At 45.7% G+C, this 24,678-nt stretch overlaps 1 protein-coding gene across 1 annotated transcript in view; it reads right to left on the minus strand.

The window, feature by feature from the left end:
- The window catches only part of LOC138498429 (scavenger receptor cysteine-rich type 1 protein M130-like), a 950,335-nt gene that overhangs the window by 627,599 nt on the left and 298,058 nt on the right, over nucleotides 1–24,678 (minus strand). Inside the window, exon 5 of the mRNA XM_069622185.1 lies at nucleotides 12,323–12,649. Coding sequence (XP_069478286.1) covers nucleotides 12,323–12,649 — 327 coding nt within the window. The remainder of the gene's footprint in view (nucleotides 1–12,322; nucleotides 12,650–24,678) is intronic.

The following is a 24,678-nucleotide window of genomic DNA, read 5'->3' on the forward strand; positions in this document are numbered from 1 at the left end:
CAACAAGAGCAGTAAAGCTAAAGGACAAGCGTGCCTGGAACCACCTACATGATGTAAAGATCTACAAACAACAGACCCGCCCCAGCGCCAACGACAGGTCCATTGGAAGAACAGCAACAACATCCCCAACAGCGGAAGGAAGTTCTACCACAGACAACGACCCAATTGTTCCCATACCGCGTCACTACCCAGCTTCCCCGGAAACAATAACTGACGAAGAAAGGGGTGATCCCCATACTGCCCACCCCATGGTCACACGCTCAAGGAGTAAAAATACTACCGCCAACTGAGCCCAGCCCCCCTGCCCATTGACCCCCAAATATAGTAATAACTGAACTGAAGGACATTGCCTGCACAAGTACACATGTAAACACGTGAATGTTCTCTTTTTCTCTTCTCTCGCACATACAGGGACTGCGTATTATTGTATTGTTAAGAAAATAGCTAACTAACAAGTTCATTGCCCAGGCGTAGATGGTACTCCCAGACGATAACTACCCAGAAGAATTGTCACACCAATTTGTATACGAAATAAAACGGCCAACGTACCTAAAAAGGAGAAGGGTACGTGTCTACTACACAGCATTCCTCTTGGCCATAGAATATTCAATGCCCCACCTCCGGCCATACTTACCTGCCCTAAGAGATAGATCGCTTAGAGTAGCGTGGGAACAACTCTTCGCCTGGGCACTGAATGACTATTTGATAGGGAGAGCTTAAAGGAAACCAACAACTAACATTTAATAACAAGCATTTTGAGAATTTTTAGGCGGGCAACTTTAACGTCGCAAGAATACGCTGCCAGGACTGCAGCAAGGTAAGAGCAAAATGCCGGTGAGATTAGCATATGTAATAAAAATAATAGGGATTTTGATGATCACCGGGTTCTTGGCTGCCTCTGTATGGCAGTACAGCTATGCTATTAATTTTATTGCTGCACCCAAACGTTATACACCCCCGTCCCCTGCTGCAACAGGTGTTACGTCAGGTGATAGTAGTAACATTGCCCCCAAGCAAAATAGAGTTAAACGCAGCACATACTCAGACAATAAAGGTATTGATAATTATATACAAGATTCAGCACACGTCTCAAACAACATATGGTATCAACACATGACCCGCATTGGTAAGCAGACAACTGAGGACAGCTGCTACGTTTGCTCATTAATACCATACGCCATGAGCGCGTCACGAACATTTGTTGCCACAGAAATAGATGGAAAGACAGCACAGTGCGTAATATACTTGGCACTGTTCCAAACGAAAGGAAGTTTTCAAGGGACAGTGGTGCATATGACATGGAAAACACGAGACTCATACCCATATGAAAACAACTTCCTCAAGACCTATTTGAGTTACCACAAGAGTAGTTTACATGCTGAAGCATTCAGATACATAACAAGTGGTCCTGCAAAAAAAGGAGAAAGTAACACTACAGTATCTACCATGTGATTGGTACGCCACTGAAGTTCCGGGTAAACAAGGATGTTGGGAGAGGCCGCTGATAACGATAACAGGGAAGGTGTACCTGGACAATAGCTGGGAGATAGGAGTGATTGGCAGCAACATGGTAACAAAAGAAACTATCTCAACTATCGAGGCACACAACCACCGATGTTGGACGACATGGATCAAGTATGTACCAATGCTCACGTGGATAGAAACGGATGAAGACCCAATAACAATACTACCGCTGACTGCGCCCAAGGTATGCTACCAGCATAAAGGAGAGGTGGACGTAGGATATAACACCAACTATGCAAGTGTGATGGAGTTACCTGAGGGGGGAGCAGGAACAGCAGTAATAATGGACCATTATTGGGCCTGTGGAGAAAAGGCATACCATACACTGCCTCCCCTGTGGAATGGTGTGTGCACAATGGTGCACGTCAATGTGCCATCACTAGTGGTACCCAAGAAGCATGTCAATGTGGCGAACTTTCCCAGAATGGATGAAGGGGACAAGAGAAAAAAGAGATCTGCACCACTTCAGGAGGAGCAAGGGAACAGGACCAACAGCAATGATACTGTCCTAAATAGAAGGAAAAGACAAGGAGAACCATTGACAGGAAATTACCTGTGGGGAAGGTCGGAAACGGCACTCACTTCAATACCGCCAGAACACAGACTATTCAGCAGAGCAGCAATGTTCTTCTCCTCAATAATACATCCGGGACTACAGGTTTACGCAAACGCAAAATGGCTCCAGATAACTAGATGGGAACTAATGATGACCATCAATTCTACAGTGAATGGGTTCAACGCAATAAAAGAGGAGCTGCGAGCTATAAGGATGGTAGCACTCCAGAACAGATATGTATTGGACCTTCTCACAGCGATGGAAGGAGGAGTTTGTGCAAAGATAAGACAATCATGCTGCACGTTCATACCTGCCAACGATGCTGACAATGGTACACTGACAGAAGCAGTTTCACAATTGGCCCAGATGCACTCCAAAATGATGGATGAAAGTAACGGTGTAAACAAGGATAAGAGCTGGTTTTCACTATTATGGTCATGGATGCCATCGTGGCTGTCAGATGGACTGAAAATTATAGTGGGTTGTACTATTTTGGCTGGAGCTACGCTGATCATAATTAGATTTTGGAAGGCCCGGAAGGCACGTACCACTGACGAGTTGCTCGAAATGGTGGGAATGCACCCCTTGATGCCAGCAGATGACGGCCAACATACAGGTGTGATAATACAGGAGAGGGAGAAGTTGCGCAACCAAATCATCACCAACCATCTAAACCCACCATCAGTGAAGATCGAGAACCCAAGAAACCCCAGGAGCTACATAGGGAAATGGGTATACTGTACTCCTGGAGGAACCTGTGAATATATGTATTGGTCATTTGAAGATCATGTAAACCACTATGGACATCTAGCAGGAATAACTAAGATATGGCGAGTAAGAGGAGATAACGAAAAGGATATGTTTGTGGTCGACAAGTCGACCAGAGGGGGGACTGAAGTGGGAGAATGGAAGACCAGGCTCCCGTCCTTCACCTCTCGTGCTTGGCCTAAAGGGTCACGACCCAGACACCCGCCACGAGAAGAGTTTGTCCATTTACCAGACGACCAGATACCCTGGTACAGGAACATACGGATGTGTCCATCTGCCTGCCCATCAGCCCGCACTGGCCATGCCGACACCTGCGGCACGGACCAACTAGACTAAAATCTACACGTCAGTAGAGATGCCATGACGACCTAGACAACGGTAAGCACACCTGTGCAAATATACACACTGGACATTCCCGCACCAATCTACACGAAGAATATACTCAGTGCTATGACGTAGGCGACAGGCATACTCACGGACGTGCATCTTTATTATTTTTTACATAGGCTTTCAGAATGCAGAAACGCAAGACGTGTCATGAACTTATCTACAAAGCTTGCTCACGCTTCTCTTAAAACCAGTTACCACCATGAGAAATATAATGAAGAGACGATACTGGTCATGGAACTATATGGTACTGTAACCTAAAGCACCTGTGCACCAGACGGACCCACTTATACACCAGGCCTAAGTATGCCTCAAGCAAGAGCTCCCGTGGACATTAACAAAACAAGAGTCAGGTTGCTGATCCTGCAGAATGAGCCCGGCGAAGCAACCAGCCAAGGTCGCAATGTTGCAAACCCACATTCCAAGAACAAATCATCAAGGGCACGATGTTGCAACCTCGCACTTCGCGCACCAACGCTAAAGTCACACCTGCAAATTAAACCAGACACACAGTGGAAAAACAATATTAATTGTGCAGAATTCTGCCTCAAACACGGTCCCACCTCACGTGACCAAGCCGAACCTGACGAGATGCCAAGCCCAGGAGAAAAGAGGCGTCTGGATCCCTCGCTACGAGACACAGGCAGATACACTTGAAAGGCACAATGGACATTTGCGACAGTGGGAGCGGTCAGCCTCCAGCCATGAATAAATCCTCACATTGTCTGCACGTACCCATAGTGAAACATTGTTGCAAATTGCAGGTGCACCAAGAGCTGGGAACAGCGGTGGTCCCAGGCTGGGAAGCTCACGGGCGCACCAATCAGAACATGGGGCTCTTATCACTGACGCCAGTAATATTAATCAATCCTTAGGAGTCTTCATGTAACAATTCTCATGTATCTAATTGTAGGGACAACCCAGATATATCACCTGACTAACCCTCGACCACTAACATTGTTCTCTATACGTATGCTATACTAACCCTACCACTCGAGCAACCAATTACGAGTGGCAATAGGTTTTTTGTTAACTTTCTAAAGTGACGCAAGTAACGCGTCATAATACAGTAAAAAGGGCCTGCGAGCCCCACGATTGTGTGTGTGTCAGGACGGACGCGTACGCTCCTTGACCCATCCCTGCCGTTTTTGTTTAATAAACAGCAGAGTCACCTTGCTTCTTGCGTGTGTCTCATACTCTATCTCATCTGGGATATACGGGAGGAGTTGGGGCCTCCCTGCCCGGAGGTCTGCGGACGGCCCGGCCGACCCCGGCAGAATTTCCCCCCCGACAATGTATTTTTTCTTTTTTGTATTTTTTTCTTTTTTCTATCACTTTAGACACAAAACATTTAAGTGTGTTCTTTATTTTTTCAATAAACAAAATACTTGATAGAGAGATTCCTGTGAAATTAGCACGAATATCCACATAATTGTTCCTACTATTAGATGCTACAATGTTATTATTAATGGTAAGTGTCAGGCCTGAGAATGAACGACCTTAATGATAAAAGGAATTATAGATTATGTAATATGCCCTAAACATTAAAGAAAATGCAACGTGTACTCATCAAATGTCAAAACACTTGGACATCCAGGGTCATTTATTTATTTTTGTGAATTTGTGCACTTGGCTGGGGAATGGTAATGGGTGAGACTCATGGAAGGATGACAAGTATCACTGATTTCGACTTTAATGAGATTTTTAGTTCAGCTATGTGAATGTTTACATAAAATTACTAGCAAATGAATTATTATGAAGTAATAGGGTAAAGTAGCAACTATAGATTATGTATAAAATATCAGAGCAATTTGTTTATGTAGTGTTATTTTTCTGAATTATTAACAGACTGTGTTGCTGTGTTGCCTCTGGTTGCTAGGCAACCACTATGGCCGTGTTAATAGGCTGCTGGGGTGACCGGAAGGCGCAAACCTTGCCCACAACAAGAAGGCCCACCAGACAAAGCGCCTCACCTATCTGCACCTGTGTGGGCCGCCCCGCGGCCGTAGAGCGCCGGCTGTGCACCCCTACATTCACAGTGCATCCTGCTTGTGTGTTCCGATCAGACGTTGAATACAGCATAAGCCAAACCACTATCTTGCACCCTTATCAATTCCTCTGATGGACAATATCACTTGTCACCTACAGCCGCTGTCAAGAACAAACTTTACAGCCGCTACAGATCTTAGCCCCCAGAACATCTGAGCCATATCTCTGCAAACGGCACCCCATATATTCTGCCTCGTACATTTTGCTCAATGGTCGTATAATAAGGCTTCATAAGGTTCCAACCTGTACCGACCTGCCACATATGCCCTCATGGTCCACTATCCACTATTGCAGCCTTTCCGTCGCTGCTCCATATGTAACAAACAGCCTGTAATGCTTGCCAAGCTAATTACATAACATACAACATCCATTCGGGCCTGTTTAAATGTGGTCATTTCATGTACTGCCCTAATGACTCTTACTTAATATGCATAGACTAACGTGCATAACCGCTATGATACTCGCTAGACGCATAGCTGCGACTGAGATGTGCCGCATCATTGGTGCCTAAATGCGGCTGCATCACACAATCGCATCCCGCTGTTTTGTATTCCAAGATGTCTCACTTCTACTTTTCTGACCGTCCTAACACCTACTGCTAAAGTCATGGCCCCACACCTTGACTATTCGGTAGCCAGTGCACTGTGCTGCGCCTCAGTTAGAGTACTGTGACGCTCATGATCTATATTGCCACTCTTAGCCTATTGCCTTGCTATTATATTGTATGGTGCTACTTCCAGTCCACTTGTTGCTGGCATGCGCCATTGCCCCCTACCTATATACTGCAACCAAAATGACCTAAACTGTGTTCCAATTAGCGTACTGCTGTGCCAATTGATGGTTTTTCCACATTTTACTTCTAGCTCACTCCTAAATCTAGGGTGCTGCCTTGCCCATTGATAAGTCTACCATGTTTTTAATGATTTAATGAGTACTATGATTCCAATGATTTAAACTGCATTGCCTGTGCTAAGGGCCCTATGTACTTAATGATTCCATGGGTACTATCACCTAGTCTAATGTTGTGCTAAGATCTTGTTCTAACCTACGTTTAGTCCACGGTCCTGCTTCTGTGCCTCATTGCCTTCTACTACGTATTCTATGACTGTATTCATTTACTCGTACAATATCCAGTCCACCGCATTGATAGCATATCTATCCACACTGGCACATCATGCTGTAAGTAATTGTCATTGAAACTGCACTTATCTGCACTAGCCGTCTGGTGCCTGCAAACGGTGTCATTCTATACTTAGCATAATTTAATCCCAACAACGTAAACCTTGCCACATCCCTAGCCGACTAAAGCATCTATGTCCTACTGCAATCTTAATGATCTGCTCAGATCCACACCCTCACCAAGACTGATCCTCAGAAATCTAACTGTGAGTCAGCATATCACATAGCATGGTTGCTACTAACCCCCTCACAGCTAGTTTATGGCTCCTTTCAATAATTACCATAGTGATTGACTACACTCAGCCAGGGATGAGACACTCAAATTTAAACATGTCCTCATCCATGTCTACGGAGATCAAACCTACCAAATGTCTCAAGCCCTTGATATATAGCTTACCCGATTCACACATTAAACCAACCCTATTTCTGCCAGATTTAAAACCAAGTTCCAGTATCCATAACATCAAACTAACCAGGTCTACTAACTTAATAGGTACTCCTACCCCCAGCCAATGGATCAAGTTATTAGCATCTAAACCTATAGCGAATCAGCCTATGTTGTGGTGATCTCAGAAATGACATAAAAGGCTATAGATTTACTAGACTCTCATATTCACAGGCCATATCGCAGGAGAAATCCAGCATACCACGTATGACTAACCAATCTACAGCTAATACCATAATGCCAACACACCCATCCACCTAAATCCCAATCAACACCAAATACTATGCACACCGAAAAAGAAAAAAAGAACCTAAAGAAGGACAGCATAACCCCATCCCTGTCCACTAACCCTTATATCAAAGGCGCTCTAATAAATGCCAGCTCTATTATCGCACATGCTACAGATATAGCCAACATTATCAACAAGGGAGAACTAGACTTCCTAGCTATTTCCGAGACTTAGCTCCATGCTGCAGCAGGACCTTTTCTTCTACTGGCCATTCCTGACTCCTATACCATTGTAAGAGCAGAAAGAGCAACAACAAAAGAAGGTGGTGTTGCCTTTATCACTAAGTCAAGCTCAGCACTCAAAGTAACTACTGCCCTACTATCAAGTCATGTGAACTTCTCACAGTCAAATTAGCCACAGCTAACTCTAGCACTCTAACCATCCCCCATTGGGTCCTTCGAGGAAGACCTTATCACCCTACTTTCTGATAACACCAAACCTAATTCACAAATATTACTGCTAAGTGATTTTAACCTGGGTTACCAGGACCCTAACGACCACTCGCTAACTGAATTAGACTTCACGCAAAGAGTCATCCAACCTACCCATGATAAAGGTAGAACATTCGATTGGGTTGCCAACCTTAATTGTGATACCTTAATCACGGCCATTGAACCTCAGACCTGGACTGACCACTTTCTAATCACGTTCACTACCTGTGCCAATCAAACAGCCAACAAACGCAACATAATAGCTCCACCCCTCCTTACTAGAAACAAATGAAATATCACCTCCGGCATGTTGATGCCCATCCTGCTCCCTACCTTAAACTCATCCAAATCTCTAGACACAGCGGTACTAGTTGACTTATATAACGTCACAATGATCCAAGCTTTTGATAATATTGCCCCATGTAAACTCACCTGAACACCTGGTTTACCCCCTAGTTGAAAGCCTTAAGGTCAGAAAAAAAAAATGGAAGCAAAGTGGAAAAAACTTCCATCAAAATAAAACAAAGACAACGCGAATGAAATATCCTCAAAATATAAAGCTGAGATTATCCGAACCAAATGTGAAACCTATAATGAAAGGATTCACAATGCTAGTTCCAGTACAAAGTAAATATTCATAATCCTGAGGGAAATGGAATCACCCATACTCCCAGACGATACTTGCCCCAAAGACAAACAATGATGCACGGACATCCAAAATGCTCTATCCAAAAAAAGGGCCACTCTCCAAAACAAAATAGCTGCTAAAAGGCTTAACCTCTCCAAATCTGTGACCCTCCATAGACCCCCCAAAAACCCCTCCCTGAATCCACTTCAAGAATTCAAATGTATGCAAGTCACCACCATAGAGGTCAAAAAGATTATAGCATCACTCAAACCATCAAGATGACAAGGTGACTTGTGCCCTGCCCAAATAATCAAAGAAGCCACTAGAGACATTGCCCCATTTATCACCAAACTAATAAATGCTACATTCAGGACATACAAGGTACCCACAAACCTCAAGGATGTGTGGGTTCTGCCATTACTCAAGAAATCGACATTACGCCCAGCCATCCCAACTAACTATAGGCCTATCACGACGGTCCCATTTCTACTGAAAATAATTGATAAAGCTGCATACCTTCAGATCCAGCAATATCTAGAGACCAACAATCTCCTTGGGCTTAGACAATCTTGCTTCAGACCACTCCACAGCACCGAAACTGCTCTGATAGATTTCAAAATGCAAATAGATCCACTGAAAGACAGCAGACAATGTGCCTTACTTCTTCTATTAGACCTCTCAGCTGCTTTTGATCTGGTGGACCCCACAATATCCACACTTGTCTCACTTCTGACCTAGGAATGCCAAGTGTACGAAATTCAGTGTGAGGGTGCCGTGGACACAGAGCTAGCCGTATACCAAGTTTCGAGGGCCTCCTCAAAACGATGGCAGAGACAGAGCAATGGTCCTGCATAAACTGGTCATCCCACTGGTTGGCCAAGGGACATTTCTGAGAAAGCTTACTTGCAGGTTTTGGTGAAGGTGCCGAGAATAGTTGGTCCCACTATTCAAATGGGTTGAAGCGTCTTCGTAGACCTTCTAGGACGACCAGATGCAGAGGGGTCCCATGGGACGACAGCGGGATCAGGGTGCCAAACCTTCCAGCGGGTCACCAGTGGTTTCTCGACACAGCTTTGTAGTTGCAAGATACTTGGATCCTATCCTTTGTTCAGTAAGAACTCAGGAGATCGACATGGTAGTGGTGTTTCCAGCCTTCTATTATCCAAAGTTGTTTTTGCGCCAAAACGCTCCATACGTAGACCAATCATAGACCACGGTGGTCTCAGGCATCCAGGACACTCCAGACACTCTGGCACCCAGGGTGTGTATTGGGACCAGACATCCCAGTTCACATCCTGGAGGCACACACAAAATGCATGCAGAAGTCCACAAAAGCATTGGGATTCACGGGAGAATGCATGACCAAATAAGGACTGGCCCAGGTTGACTCAACCTGGGGAAGGTGAAGGGGCAAGATGGCCAAAGGACAGGACAAAGAACCTTGGGGCATGGTCATTTTGGAGCCAGGCCACCTATTCGTGCCTAACACGGTTAGCGCGACTAACATGGCAGGAAAGGGTTACAAATAATGCAAATCGATAGCTGCACCAGTCCTGTCCTTGACACATCTGCACAGTTCATAAAAAGTCCAGGGAGAGTATCTAGGGTCTTTGGAAATTACTATAGACCCAAGTGCGCTGTATGGTAAGATACATTACGCACAAAAGTTGCAACATAAGAAAAGGACTAAGGAAAGAAAGTCTCCCAATACTGACTGTCTTAAGGACATGTCAGTTTCCCCATAAAAAGTGAGCGATAGCCCAGAGGAGTGCAGCTGAAGGCTGTGCTTCTCTGGCAAAGTCAGTCAGTGGTGTCTAAACAGCAGCAAAATGTTTGGGGGTTGACAATTACATATACATATGAAATCTTTCCTAACATTTATCTGCCTACAAAAAATCCATACAAGAATTGAAAAAAACTCATCACTGATACCAAAGCTACAATCTACAACAAAAGGATTATAAATGCCCAATCTAATGTTGGAGAACGGTTTAAGATTCTGGCAGAATTTCAGGACCGGCCTCCACCATCCAACTACATAATAAAGGACTCAGAGTGGTGTCAAAAAATCCATGATGATTTCCTGTCTAAAATCAACTCCTATAAGGAAAAATCAATAACTCCCTTAACAATGTGGTTCCATTGCCACTTTACAAAATCACAACGCATCCCATCAATACCCAGAGCAAAATATTGCAATTCTCCTTTTCTCACTACTCGGAAAAAGAGGTTCTCAAAGTGATGCAGGATCTAAAAGCCACTTCTTGCCCTGGAGATGACTGCCACAACAATATTTTTAAGAAATCAACTGATCTACTGGTCCCTTGGATTACCAAATTAATAACCCTATCTTTTGATGAAGGCACGGTACCGGTTGCGGTTAAATCCGCCTGGATAACCCCCTTGTTGAAAACTTAGATCCCACCAACAAAGACAACTATAGACAGATAAACAATGTACCTTTCATACTGAAGATATTGGATAAACTAGCATATATCCAACTTCAGGTCCATGTCAGAGAGCACAACATCTTAGGCACTCGACAGTCAGGTTACAGGGCTCGTCACGCTATGCTTGACCTAAAGTCCATCCTAGCTGGCATAGGCGATAAAAATCACGATGCACTGCTGACGCTGCTCGACCTCTCTGCAGCCTTTGATCTTGTTGATCACAGCTTGCTAGTGACAAGGCTCGGAGAGGTCGCGAACTGCTCCATATTGGTGTCCAAATGGATAGCCTACTTCTTGGGTCCTGAAATGGTAAGGGTCTGTGTGGGCAACAATCACTCCATCCCCATCTCTTAGACCTGTGGTGTACCACAGGGCTCCTGCCTGTCATCTCTGCTTTTTAATTTGTATATTCGACCACTACTGGATCTCCTAAATGAGTTGGATGTTCAATATATAAACGACGCGGACGACACTTAGGTTGTCATCCAACTTAGCGGTCACCATAAAAATGATGTTGAAACTATAAATAACATCTATAAAGCCATCCAAGATTGGATGGCTTGCAACTCCCTGGCTCTGAATAACAACAAAACAGAGTTTATTATAGTATCCTCAAAGAACGCCTGGAACAAGCTAGCCACAGACTATGCCAACTTCACAATTGCGGACAATGTCATCACAGTCCAAAGGAAAGTAAAAACATTAGGCTTCATTCTGGATGACGAACTATCCATGAAGCCTCATGTCTCCAATATGCGGTCTAGCTGCGGACTCATTAATATGCAAATACTCTATATTCACTCATTTATAGCAACCGGAAACTGTGCGCTTCTGTCCACAGCGTTGATAAACTCCTGAATGGATTACTGCAACAGCCTACTGTCCGGCACCATTGCTGCCAATATAAAATCTCTGCAAGTGGCTCAGAATAATGCTGTGCGCACCATCGTTAAACAATCGCGCCGTACCCACATCTCCACCTACAGAAAGAAGCTACACTGGCTCCTGGTAAAACACAGAATAACACACAAGGTGTTGACAAATGACATACAAGTGTGTGTCTTTAAATGGCCCCACCTATCTGTCAGAATGCATCAAAGTCAAGAGAACTGGCAGGAACCTTCACTCTACAGTACTTGTTCCCCCCAGATTTAAGATTGCTAAATTTGGAGGTGGCACACTCGATTCCCAGGGTCCTCTGCTATGGAACATACTCCTGGCTGCCATACACCAGGTACACAATGATCCTCTTTTTAAAAAGGCTACAAAGACTCACCTTTTCAACATAGAGTGAACCTGTGACTTCCCCTTACTTTATCTGGTCAGGCTTTTTATGTTCTGTTTGTCTTGTCCTCATTTTTTTGTGCACCCTGAAGTAACAAGAATATCTGAGAGCATTTAATAATGAACATGTAGATTGTTCTATTGGACTGTGCCAACAAAAACATCAAATTCACTAACTTTGTGGATGCTATTTTATTCTCAAAGAATACTGATATCATTATCACACAAACAGACTACCGAGAAGATGCTCAAGTAGAGACCCCCTCATTATTAATACATTATGACATATTCTCATTATGTTTCTGCAGTGGTTGTGTTTGTACTTCTCTTACCTGAACAAATCACTCCAGCTTCTCTTCTCACTGATACGCAGTCATTGTACCCCCAGCCTCCATGTGGACATTGGGAGAGAGAAGTCTCGTTTCCTCTGCAGTGGACATTACTCAGCCAAATCCGCCGGGTGCCTTCACCAAAGGCACCTCGATGTTCTATTATTACTCGTTCAGGTGATCCGCATCCAAGCTCTCTGCAGACCACCTCTGCATCCTTGGAATCCCAGCCAATGCTACACACCGCTCCCCATTGGTTCTCGTGTTTAATCTCCACCCGCCCGCTGCAGGCATCGCCGGCATTCACCAGACTGAGCTCATCAGCACCACCTGTGAACAGAGGGGAAGAAGGGAGAAGACTTTTAATGAAGCGACTGAGTGACTATGAATGAGTGTGAGATGGGCATTGACCCCAGGTGTACACCCAGCCTTGTTCCCATTGTTTTTATAGAAATGCTTGCTTGAAGCAAGATGGATTTAGATTCCATTATAACTCAGTGCATCATGTATCTGCAACCAAATTTACTGCTTGCAAATTTGCAAATAAAAAGGTTTAGAATTATTTTTGAAATAATATCTTCTTTTCAGCAGGGGGTGCTTTTTTTGGAAGCATCTGGTACATTGTCTATTTGAAGGCCAAGTGTTACTGTTAGTGCTGCCACTGAGTTGCCATATTTGTGTGGAATCACAAACATAATGCTTGCAATGTTGTAAATGATGTTATATTTTGCAAATACAACTTTTTTTAGTGAATAAAAAGCAATTGATGGTTTTTCAGGCACTGCAGCGCCTTCCATGTGTGGACCCTGTTTGCATAGAAACATTCTAGAATTCTCTGGAGGCAGGAGGGGAACATAATTGGTGGCAATAACACATTGCCCCTTCTTTCCCTTCTTTTCAGGCTAGACCAAATACTCAATGATTTCAAAGTTGCCAATGAAAAGTCTTAAAATCCCTTTAGAAAAGTGAGTGCAATGAGTGGTTGCATCTGAACGTGTAGTAGTTGTGTAGGAGGTCCACCTACATTTTACCTGAATAGAAAACCTTTAATATAATTTGGAGGTGCGAAGTGAATACATTCATTCAGTAGCCAAACCACATTGTGCCATTGTTTGTGCCTAGTAGGGGAAATTATTTGCAAATGACAAGTGTTGGAAATGTTTTTAGCTAAGATGCTCTAAGCATCTATGAAGGAGTTTCCCCTTTTTGTGGTGACATGCTACCTTTGATCAACTTTGCCAGTCCTGTGTCTTAGAGGGATGACCAAAACCAGGTTCTGGCGTCTATGTCTTTTCTAAACACCACTAATGATTTCCATTTCGATTCTGGAGCCCAGGACCATATTTCATAGCCGCCTCCTCTGCGACATTCCTCCTTACCTGCCTCTATCTGTAATGGCACTAAAATACATTCAAACTTCTCTTGTAAGGCTTTTGTGACAACATCAAGGATGAAATGAAGTTGCAAAAAGCTACCTTGAAAGAAATTAATTTGAAACTTGTTCCCATTTTAGGGGAACTGTGAAAAGTGGGTCTAACATGAAAGTCAAATGCATGGTGTCTTCACAAGCTCCAGATCACATTTCGCTCACATCTTCAATAATAGATTCGGTTCCTGGCAACCAAGAACCACTAAGAGAAATGTCCATCTGTTCACTACTCTACTTCTAACCCTCTCAGGGTCAGTCGTTTTCAAAGAAACGTGTTGGGGGTAGATCTCTGTCTTCGGCTGGGGTCTCCTTTTGGAACAGTCACCCTGAAACTTGAGGAGAAACATTTCTGGTTCCGGAAGCACCTCAAGACCTTCCTCTTCGCTTCTGCCTATGACCCTCTTCTCCCCTGCTGATCTGTTTTCTCTCTCTGCACCGTGCACCTGGCCAGACTCTGTCCTTCGGGCCCAGGTACCTGCTCACCCTGCCACCCTTCTGCACTGCCTCTGGGCCACCCCTTTCAACTGGGGTCTATATCTGTACCCATACAGGCCCACACCCACTTTTCTTCTGCACTTACCAGATATACCCTATCTGCTTAACCTAGTGTTAGGGAGAATTCTCATAAATGTGCTAATTCCCTTCACCTTAGAGACCCCCAGCAACTTTGCTGGATTTTGAGGACTTGATTTCTTTTTACTTGATATGAGTGTTTTACACTGTTCTTTTAATATGAGGTTTTAGATAACTCCATAGGCATTATCTGGCTTGATTGGCTAGCTGACTGTCTGGCAAGGACAGCCACCTTGCTGTGTGAGTGACAGCTAGGCTGGAATGAAAGGGAGAGAACTGTTTAAAAGGTGAGTATCTGGGACTGGAAGGCAGAGTCTGGAATGAAAGTAAAACCCGAAGATGAGCTGGAAGAGGACAGCTGCTGCAACTCCTGGACGTTGGTTTGCCTGGTGAAGCCCTGCTGCAGGTCCGAATTGCCAAAGCTCCATTTGACAGAGAAGCTCCTTCAAGGACGGCTTCTTCCTTTGAGTTGGTGGAACCAATCAACTTGTAAGACACCTGTGTACCATTCTCAAGGCTGGTTAGGATTAACCAGGAAGAGGGACACCAGTTTGTGTTCTTGAATCTATAGCTGCTGGAAACTGAAGTGACTCCATCTTGTTTGCTTTCTTCGACAATCCCGTGCAGTGCAGGAGTCCCCTGACATCCTCCTTCTTGTCCCCATGACTGAGGCTCAGGAACAGTGAGATCTGCAGCATTTGTTTCTTCATAATAAGGTACTGTGCCCTTCCGATTGAGAAAACCTCTCTATCCTGGTGAAAGTTTGTGAAACTTTCCCAACTTGCATACCTAATCAGCTTGTGACCCGAGATATGATTCTTTTTTGCCAAAACTACTTCTAAGAACTTTTGCAAAGACTTTACCGTTTTAATACCAGAACTGCTTTCTCCTATCCAGAACACTAGCCCATTGACTTTGGCCTGGCCTATTGACTTGTATTGAACATTTGGTGAACTGAAAGTATTTGCACTGTCTGCCAAGTATATGTGATCTATTCTGCTACTTTATGCCTTTTTACTTCCTTTGAAAGTTACTGAAGTTCCAATTTTCTCCCACTTCAGAGGAGCCTACTTGTTCAGAAACTTATTGGTTTAGTACTGAAGTATATCTGTGTATATTATTAAGTTGCCTAACTCTAGTGAATGTTTTATAAATGATTGTGTAAATAAATTAATAAGTGCTTTACCAAGAAACCTTGAGTATAAGTGTCTACTTGAACCACTGTGATTGTAAGTCCTTTGTGTAACATCTTGTACTTATTTATTATTCTGTGCTCTCCTCTTTTCCGCACTTTCCACCTCTCCACCTTCCATGCCAAAATTCAAAACCCTGTGCATTGTCCACAAGGCCTTCTGGGGCCTGGGGCCTAAATACCTTCAACTCTCCCTTCCTAAATATCTTCCTTCCCGAGCCCTTCGCTCATCCGTCTCCAACTCCCTCAGGGTCAGCCGCTTCTCGAAGCAACGTGACGTGCTGGGGGTAGATCTCTCTCCACGGCAGGGGCCTCCCTCTGGAACAGCCTCCCTGCCTCCCTGAAACTTGAGGAGAACCATCTCCAGTTCCGGAAGCACCTCAAAACCTTCCTCTTTGCTTGTGCTTTCTCTTTCCCTCTCCCCTGCTAATTCTTCGCTGAATCTGCACCGAATCTGCAACTGAGCCACTCTCGCCGACGTCGGTCCTGGGTCCAGCCACTCTCCACTTGCACTGCCTCCCTGGCAACCCCTGCACTGCGGGACTGTCTCTGTATCCCTACAGCCCCCGTTCCCAGCACTTGTCTGCACTTACCTTGCATTTGCCACCAGCTGGCCCTTTATTTATTTTATTCTACTTACCTTGTACTGCACTCCCCCCTCCCCTTCCCCTTGCACTTTCTCCCTTCCCCCTACCCCTGCACTTGCGCGATCTGAATGTCACCTGGCCTAGTAGGATCTTTGTCTGTCTTCCCCTTGTTCCCCCCTCCCTGCCTCGTCGCGCCTTGAAACACTTGAAACACTTGTGTATAGGCGCGTTACAAACGCCTTATCATATCATATCATATCATGTACTTTCCTCTTTTCCCTTTCCCATGCACTTGCGCATTCTCAATGTCACTGTGCCTAGTAAGATCGTTGTGTTTGTTCTCCCTTGGTCCCCTCCCTTTGCCTGGTTGTGCTCTGAAACACTTGTGTACGAGCGTGATATAAACAAAGTATAATTTATTTTTATTTCACACTCTTTAAAAGCCATTTTACCAGTGAAGAAAGTGTCAGGAAATTAATTATACAATCTGAAAACATGAAATTCAAGCCCACAAATACTAGTCCAATCCGTGACCCAGATAGAAGTAAACAAACCCGATCATGAAAGAACTGAGACAAACTAACTAACTAATGAACACAGAGCTAGCCTCAACTCAAATAATCACCTATGCCCGGGAGCAGTTATCCTTGATCACATCCGAGCTATACTCTTCCCGCTAAAGTTGCTACTAACTAGGGTCCAGAGGGTTGTTCCCACCACACCCATGCCCCCTTTAGAAGGGGGAGATCCTTTGGCACCCTGAGGTTGCCTATCAAGTGTCCTGGTCTCTGCTGCCAACCTCAAATAATTCTCCCAAATGCGCATAAACTTTGCTTCTCTGTCCTGAATCCTATATATTACCCTTTCAAACTCTGCTGTCTTTAACATCTCTACCTCCCAGGTCTCTGCTGTCGGCTTTATTTACGTGCCCCACACCCTCACTATGCCCAGCAAAGCCGTGCTGAGCCATTTCACCTCCTGGACTCTGAGGTGGCATTCTCGTAACAGATCACCTAGTATACCCAGTGCTGGAGTCCAGGAGACCCCGAAGCCCAGGGCTATTTGAACTGAGCTACACATACTCTCTCAATACCCTTGAAGCTGTGCACAGGACCAAACAGTTTGCAGAATGTTGGCCTCCGGTGCATCTCACCTCCAGCACACATCCTGCTGTTTGAGACCCACTAGCTAGAGCCTATTTGGAGTCCAATACCATCCCTGTATATTTTTACATTTTAGTAACTTGAGCCATACTTCTTTGGGCCCCATAGTATGATACGGTTATCAATACCTTTCCACGTGTCTTCAGCATGCAACAAGTCCCTAAGAGCAGTGTATATTTTCCCTCTACGGGCCATCTCCACTGTTCTGCTTATCATCATTTTTGCCACTGGTGAACTCTTTGGCCCCTTCCCCTGTTTTCTCAGTATGTTTGCAATACAGTGTGCCAGTTGGATGTGTCTCTACCTCTTGGTGGAGCTCAGATAGAATTTGGCACATAAGGTTTCAAGGCTGAGCAGGCTACCCCATTCCCATAAATCTATAACCCATCTTATTCCTCTAGCTTCCCATTCAGCCCACATTACAGTCTTCCCCACTATTGTGATGGTCTTATTATGCCAGAGAGGGGCTTCCTCCTGCCAATAAGCATCCACTTTGAGCAATCTGTGTACCCGTCCCATGCCTTGGCCATAGCCCTGAGGATTGGATGTTTCATGTGCTATCACCCTCCCTCTTGCATGCCCTGTACGTTGCTCTAGCTGCACCCGAACCAATCTCATGTCTGACTCCCTATACAAGTCTCCTATCTGCGACAGCTGCTGGGCCAGATAATACAGCTCTACATTGGGCAAGTTAAGGCCTCCTACAGTTACGGGAGCATATAACTTCACAAGTTCAAGAGGTGGCCTCAAGCCCCCCCACCACAAAGTCCTGGATTCCCCTCATTATCTTTGCATGAGCAGAGATGGTACTTCTAGGGCAACATGTTTAAAGCATAGATCAGCTTTGCTATTATTGTCATTTTCACAATTTGTGTTCCAACCCACAGATATATGTTAAGTGCTTTCCAGCGGGCCATCTCCACACACAGATATAGGATTTGCCCCTCACCACACTTATTAAACCTTGGTTGAGGTTTATCCCTAGGAATTTCACTCCCTTGTCCACCCGTCTGAAACCATGGCTTGAAGCACTAGCCCTAGTAGTACTCCTGTTCAGCGGCATCCCTAGGTATTTCACTCCCTTGTACACCCATCTGAAACCATGGCTTGAAGCACTAGCTCTAGTAGTACTCCTGTTCAGCCGCATCCCTAGGCATTTCACTCCCTTGTCCAACCGTCTGAAACCATGGCTTGAAGCAGTAGCTCTAGTAGTACTCCTGTTCAGTGGCATCCCTAGGTATCTCACTCCCTTGTCCACCCATCTGAAACCATGGCTTGAAACACTAGCTCTAGTAGTACTCCTGTTCAGCGGCAACCCTAGGTATCTCACTCCCTTGTCCACCCATCTGAAACCATGGCTTGAAGCACTAGCTCTAGTAGTACTCCTGTTCAGCGGCATCTCTAGGTATTTCACTCCCTTGTCCTCCTGTCTGAAACCATACCTTGAAGCACTAGCTCTAGTAGTTCTCCTGTTCAGCGGCATCCCTAGGTTTTTCATTCCCTTTTCCACCCATCTGAAACCATGGCTTGAATACTAGCTGTAGTAGTACTCCTGCTCAGTGGCAACACCTCGCACATATCCCAGTTGATCTTGCATCCTGCAAAGGAGGCAGAGCCTTTCACCACTTTTGCTAGCGCTGCCCTAGAGGAACCAGGATTAGCCCGGGTTAGCATGAGGCCATTGGTATATAATAAGGCTTTTCTTCGCCTGTTGGTGTCTTATTCCTTTGATGCCCTTATGTGCCCTACTTTTAACCGAAAGGGGTTCAAGCACCAGAACAAACAAGAGTGGTGACAATGGGGAGTCTTGCCTAGTGCCTCTTGTGATTTGGAATGGTTCCAGATGGGCCCCGCTGTGCTCACCCTAGCGCCTGGGGAGGAATACAGTAACTTGACTTTCTGTATAAAGTCCTCTCCTAGACAAAATTGACACAGTGTTCGGAACAGGTACCCCCTCTCCACCCTTTTGAATGCTTTCTTTGCATCCAGTGAAAGCGGCACTCCTGGCTTGCCATCTTCCTCCTCCCAGTACATGCAATAGCATATTCATATTATCCCGTGCAGTGTGCCCCGACATATACCCCACTTGAGTGTCATACACTAGATTTGTCATCACTGCCATCAGCCTCAATGCTAGTGTCTGGGTGAGGATTTTAATATTGATGTTTATCAGAGAGTTGGGTCGGTAACTGCCACTATTGGTTAAGTCCCTCGCTGGTTTTGGTAAGACTGTGATTAACGCCCTGTTAAATTCTGATGCCAAATCCCCTTCTCTTGTTGCCTCATTACAAAACTTGGCTAGTGTTTCCACAATCACGTCCCCTTTGCCTTATATAATTCAATGGGCAGCTCATCTTCTCCTGGTGACTTGTTCGCATTGAAGTCCTGAATAGCTTCCGTGACCCCCTCCACTCTGAATGGTCTACCTAACATGTGCATATCCTCGCCTCCCAGAGTGGGTAAGATCATCTTCACTTCCCTGGCCTCCTCCACTCAGAATGGTCTACCTAACATGAGCATATCCTCACCTCCCAGGATGGGTAAGGTCATCTTCACTTCCCTGGCCTCCTCCACTCAGAATGGTCTACCTAACATGAGCATATCCTCACCTCCCAGGATGGGTAAGGTCATCTTCCCTTCCCTGACCTCCTACACTCTGAAGGGTCTAACTAACATGAGCATATCCTCGCCTCCCAGGGTGGGTAAGATCATCTTCACTTCCCTGACCTCCTCCACTCAGAATGGTCTACCTAACATGAGCATATCCTCGCCTCCCAGGGTGGGTAAGATCATCTTCACTTCCCTGGCCTCCTCCACTCAGAATGGTCTACCTAACATGAGCATATCCTAGCCTCCCAGGGTGGGTAAGATCATCTTCACTTCCCTGACCTCCTCCACTCTGAATGGTCTACCTAACATGAGCATATCCTCACCTCCCAGGGTGGGTAAGATCATCTTCACTTCCCTGGCCTCCTCCACTCAGAATGGTCTACCTAACATGAGCATATCCTAGCCTCCCAGGGTGGGTAAAATCATCTTCACTTCCCTGACCTCCTCCACTCTGAATGGTCTACCTAACAAGAGCATATCCTCGCCTCCCAGGGTGGGTAAGATCATCTTCACTTCCCTGGCCTCCTCCACTCAGAATGGTCTACCTAACATGAGCATATCCTAGCCTCCCAGGATGGGTATGATCATCTTCCCTTCCCTGACCTCCTACACTCTGAAGGGTCTAACTAACATGAGCATATCCTAGCCTCCCAGGGTGGGTAAGATCATCTTCACTTCCCTGACCTCTTCCACTCTGAATGGTCTACCTAGCATGAACATATCCTCGCCTCCCAGGGTGGGTAGATTATCTTCACTTCCCTGACCTCCTACACTCTGAAGGGTCTTCCTAACTTGAGCATAACATCGCCTAAAAGGGTGGGTAAGATCATCTTCCATTCCCTGACCTCCTACACTCTGAAGGGTCTAACTAACATGAGCATATCCTGCCTCCTAGGGTGGGTAAGATCATCTTCACTTCCCTGACCTCTTCCACTCTGAATGGTCTACCTAACATGAGCATATCCTCGCCTCCCAGGGTGGGTAAGATCATCTTCACTTCCCTGACCTCTTCCACTCTGAATGGTCTACCTAGCATGAACATATCCTCGCCTCCCAGGGTGGGTAGATTATCTTCACTTCCCTGACCTCCTACACTCTGAAGGGTCTTCCTAACTTGAGCATAACATCGCCATAAGGGTGGGTAAGATCATCTTCCATTCCCTGACCTCCTACACTCTGAAGGGTCTAACTAACATGAGCATATCCTGCCTCCTAGGGTGGGTAAGATCATCTTCACTTCCCTGACCTCTTCCACTCTGAATGGTCTACCAAACAAGAGAATATCCGCGCATCCCAGGGTGGGTAAGATCATCGTCACTTCCCCAACCTCCTCCACTCTGAATAGTCTACCTAACATGAGCATATCCTCGCCTCCCAGGGTGGGTAAGATCATCTTCACTTCCCTGATCAACCTCTACTCTGACTGGTATACCTAACATGAGCATAACCTCGCCTCCCAAGGTGGGTAAGATCATCTTCACTTCCCTGACCTCCTCCACTCTGAATGGTCTACCTAACATGAGCATATCCTCGCCTCCCAGGGTGGGTAAGATCATCTTCACTTCCCTGACCTCCACTCTGAAGGGTCTACCTAACATGAGCATATGCTCGCCTCCAAGGGGGTGGGTAAGATCATCTTTACTTCCCTGCCCTACTCCACTCTGAATGGTCTACCTAACATGAGCATATCCTCGCCTCCCAGGGTGGGTTAGATCATCTTCACTTCCCTGACCTCCTCCACTCTGAATGGTCTACCTAACATGAGCATATCCTCGCCTCCCAGGGTGGGTAAGATCATCTTCACTTCCCTGACCTCCTCCACTCTGAATGGTATACCTAACATGAGCATATCCTCGACTCCCAGGGTGGGTAAGAACATCTTCACTTCCCTGACCTCCACCACTCTGAATGGAATAGCTAACATGAGCATATTCTCGCCTCCCAGGGTGGGTAAGAACATCTTCACTTCCCTGACCTCCTCCACTCTGAATGGTCTACCTAACATGAGCATATCCTCGCCTCCCAGGGTCTGTAAGAACATCTTCACTTCCCTGACCTCCACCACTCTGAATGGTCTACCTAACATGAGCATATCCTCGCCTCCCAGGGTGGGTAAGATCATCTTCACTTCCCTGACCTCCTGCACTCTGAATGGTCTACCTAACATGAGCATATTCTCGCCTCCCAGGGTGGGTAAGATCATCTTCACTTCCCTGACCTCCTGCACTCTGAATGGTCTACCTAACATGAGCATATTCTCGCCTCCCAGGGTGGGTAAGATCATCTTCACTTCCCTGACCTCCTGCAGTCTGAATGGTCTAGCTAACATGAGCATATTCTCGCCTCCCAGGGTGGGTAAGATCATCTTCACTTCCCTGACCTCCTCCACTCTGAATGGTCTACCTAACATGAGCATATTCTCGCCTCCCAGGGTGGGTAAGATCATCTTCACTTCCCTGACCTCCTCCACTCTGAATGGTCTACCTAACATGAGCATATCCTCGCCTCTCAGGTTGGGTAAGATCATCTTCACTTCCCTGAGCCTCTGCCGCTCCTAACCTATATAGGCACTATAGAACTGACGAAAGGCTGCGCCGATCCCTCTGGGGTCCATGATCCGTTCTGTCAGTTTCCATCATTGCTATAGCCATGTGCTCCTCTCTGTGCCTTAGCTGAGCCGCTAGCAATTGACGTCCATTCTCTTCCTGTTCATAAGCAGTGCCTTTTTTTCTAAAACAGTGCATACTCTGCTTTCTGCATGAAAATCATGTTCAACTAATATTTCACCTTTCCGAGCTCCATTAAGTTCTTCTGTGAGGGTTCAGAATCAAACTGGCACTTTAACTGGACTATGTCTTCCTCACGGGCCTTCTCTTTGTGTCCATAGTCCTTTTATTCCTTGTGCTCCTTTGCTTTATAATACCTCTAATATATGCCTTTTCTGCCACCCACAGGCTGCTTGTTTTACTAAAGGAGTCTTCATTTAGTGAGAAATACTCTTGTACTAAACTCTGCAGTGCCTGTTTGTCCTGCAGGCTCGTCATCATACTTGTGTTCATTCTCTACCTCTTCACCCATGGCCTTACCCATGATATGTCTAGCTTTTATGCTGGAAACGCCTTTTAGAGGGACAGGGCCTCCCAGTCCTTGTCCTACCACTTTTCTCTGTTTATTTTCTGTTTGTTTCTGCCTCTGAGGTCCAGTCTCGTAGGGCAGCGCTTCATTTTTTTTTGGTTTTTTTGATCTACACCCTTGGGATACCCTTATGGCACACTTTGGTGGGGGCACAGCCTTGTACCCCTAGTGTGTTGTTGTGGGCACCTGTGTGTTGCCCATAGAGAAGGGTAAGTGCTGATGGCAGCTACATGCTGACTTGGCAGTGGCTCTGAGTGTCCTCCATTTCAGGACACCCAGGCGCTGCCATAGAACACTGACAAGATGGCAAATTTTCAATTTTTTTTTTATATTGCTGTTGGGGAGAATTCTCATTTATGGCTAATTTCCCTCACCTAGTGAGTCCCTCAGCAGCTTGGCTGGATTTCTGGGGTTTATTTTTTCCACCTGGTAAGAGTGTGGGCCTTTTTTCACACTCTTACATGTCTGTTGCCATGTGTATCTCTACTTTTTCTGTGACATTGGGTTCTGGAGCCACACCACTCCATGAGCCCCACTTTTTGTGTGTGTTACACAGCACCTTCAGTGCAGTGACACAGGGCTGTCTTTGAGACTTCCCACTGACTCCATTTTTCTGGGGCTGACTACTGTCCCCCAGAAACATGTAAAGTTGCCATTAACTTTAAGTAGTCTCTTTAAACTGCAGACCCAATACACCCCAAATACATGGAGTATTGGAAAGGGTTAATTCCTACCCCTTTTTGCCTATGCCTCCTGGAGCCTTGTTTCACTCCCTTAACATTGAGACTCGGCTGGTGGCAGTGGTATCTACCCTAACTTTTCTACTGCGGTTATAGTATGTAAACGTGGTACTGTTTTAGGCTATTGTATAAGCCTCGAACATAAGCCCGCTTGACCAAATACATTTTATTTTGGCTCTGGTCGGGTTTAGTCGCCATTTCTTTTTGTTAAAGTCCTTCTTGTGTTTTACTTTTTGCGCCAAACCAGGTTTGCTCTTTGTTCATTGTCCTTTGGCGGGCCTCTGTGAAGAAGCCCTCCTTTGGCCTCTGGGTGTCTAGGTGGGCTGAATGTGAGGGAGGGGTTTAGTCACCCCCTGTACAGGGTCTCCTTGGAGACCCAAGTCGCACTTTGTGTTGATTGGCTAAGGTGGTTATCTGGGCTGGACAACCCCCCTGCTGGGTGTCTGACAGCCAGGCTGTGTGAATGGGGGATTTTGGCATAAAAGGCAGGAATATTGGGCTGGAAGTCAGAGTCGCCACTGGAACTGCAAGAACTGAAGAGAAGCAGAGAAGAAGGCGGCTGCTGCAACTCCCAAGTCCTGGTGAAGACCTGATGCAGTCCTGAGCTATCTACACTTCAACGACAGAGAAGATCCGGTCCGGAGTCTTCTTCCCTTGAGCCTGGTGGGATCAACCAGCTCACCTTCAACAGCCAGAGAATCCTCTTCTTGGTCGAAATCACTGCAAACAGCTGTAGTGGTCCATATAGCCATCTGAAGAGCCCTCACCTGTTTTAAAGGAGCACACCTTTTATTCACTGTTGCTTTGCTGCTGCTGGCTTCATCCCTTAGTAGTGCAGATCGCTCCAGATGTTCTCCTTCTTGTCCCCAGGACTGAAGCTCCAGGAACCGTGAGTCTGCAGAAACTTCCAGGAACAACTGCCATAGCACC

This window comes from Ambystoma mexicanum, chromosome 5q (assembly GCF_040938575.1).
Source record: "Ambystoma mexicanum isolate Mex_15411 chromosome 5q, UKY_AmexF1_1, whole genome shotgun sequence".
Classification (NCBI taxonomy): Eukaryota; Metazoa; Chordata; class Amphibia; order Caudata; family Ambystomatidae; genus Ambystoma; species Ambystoma mexicanum.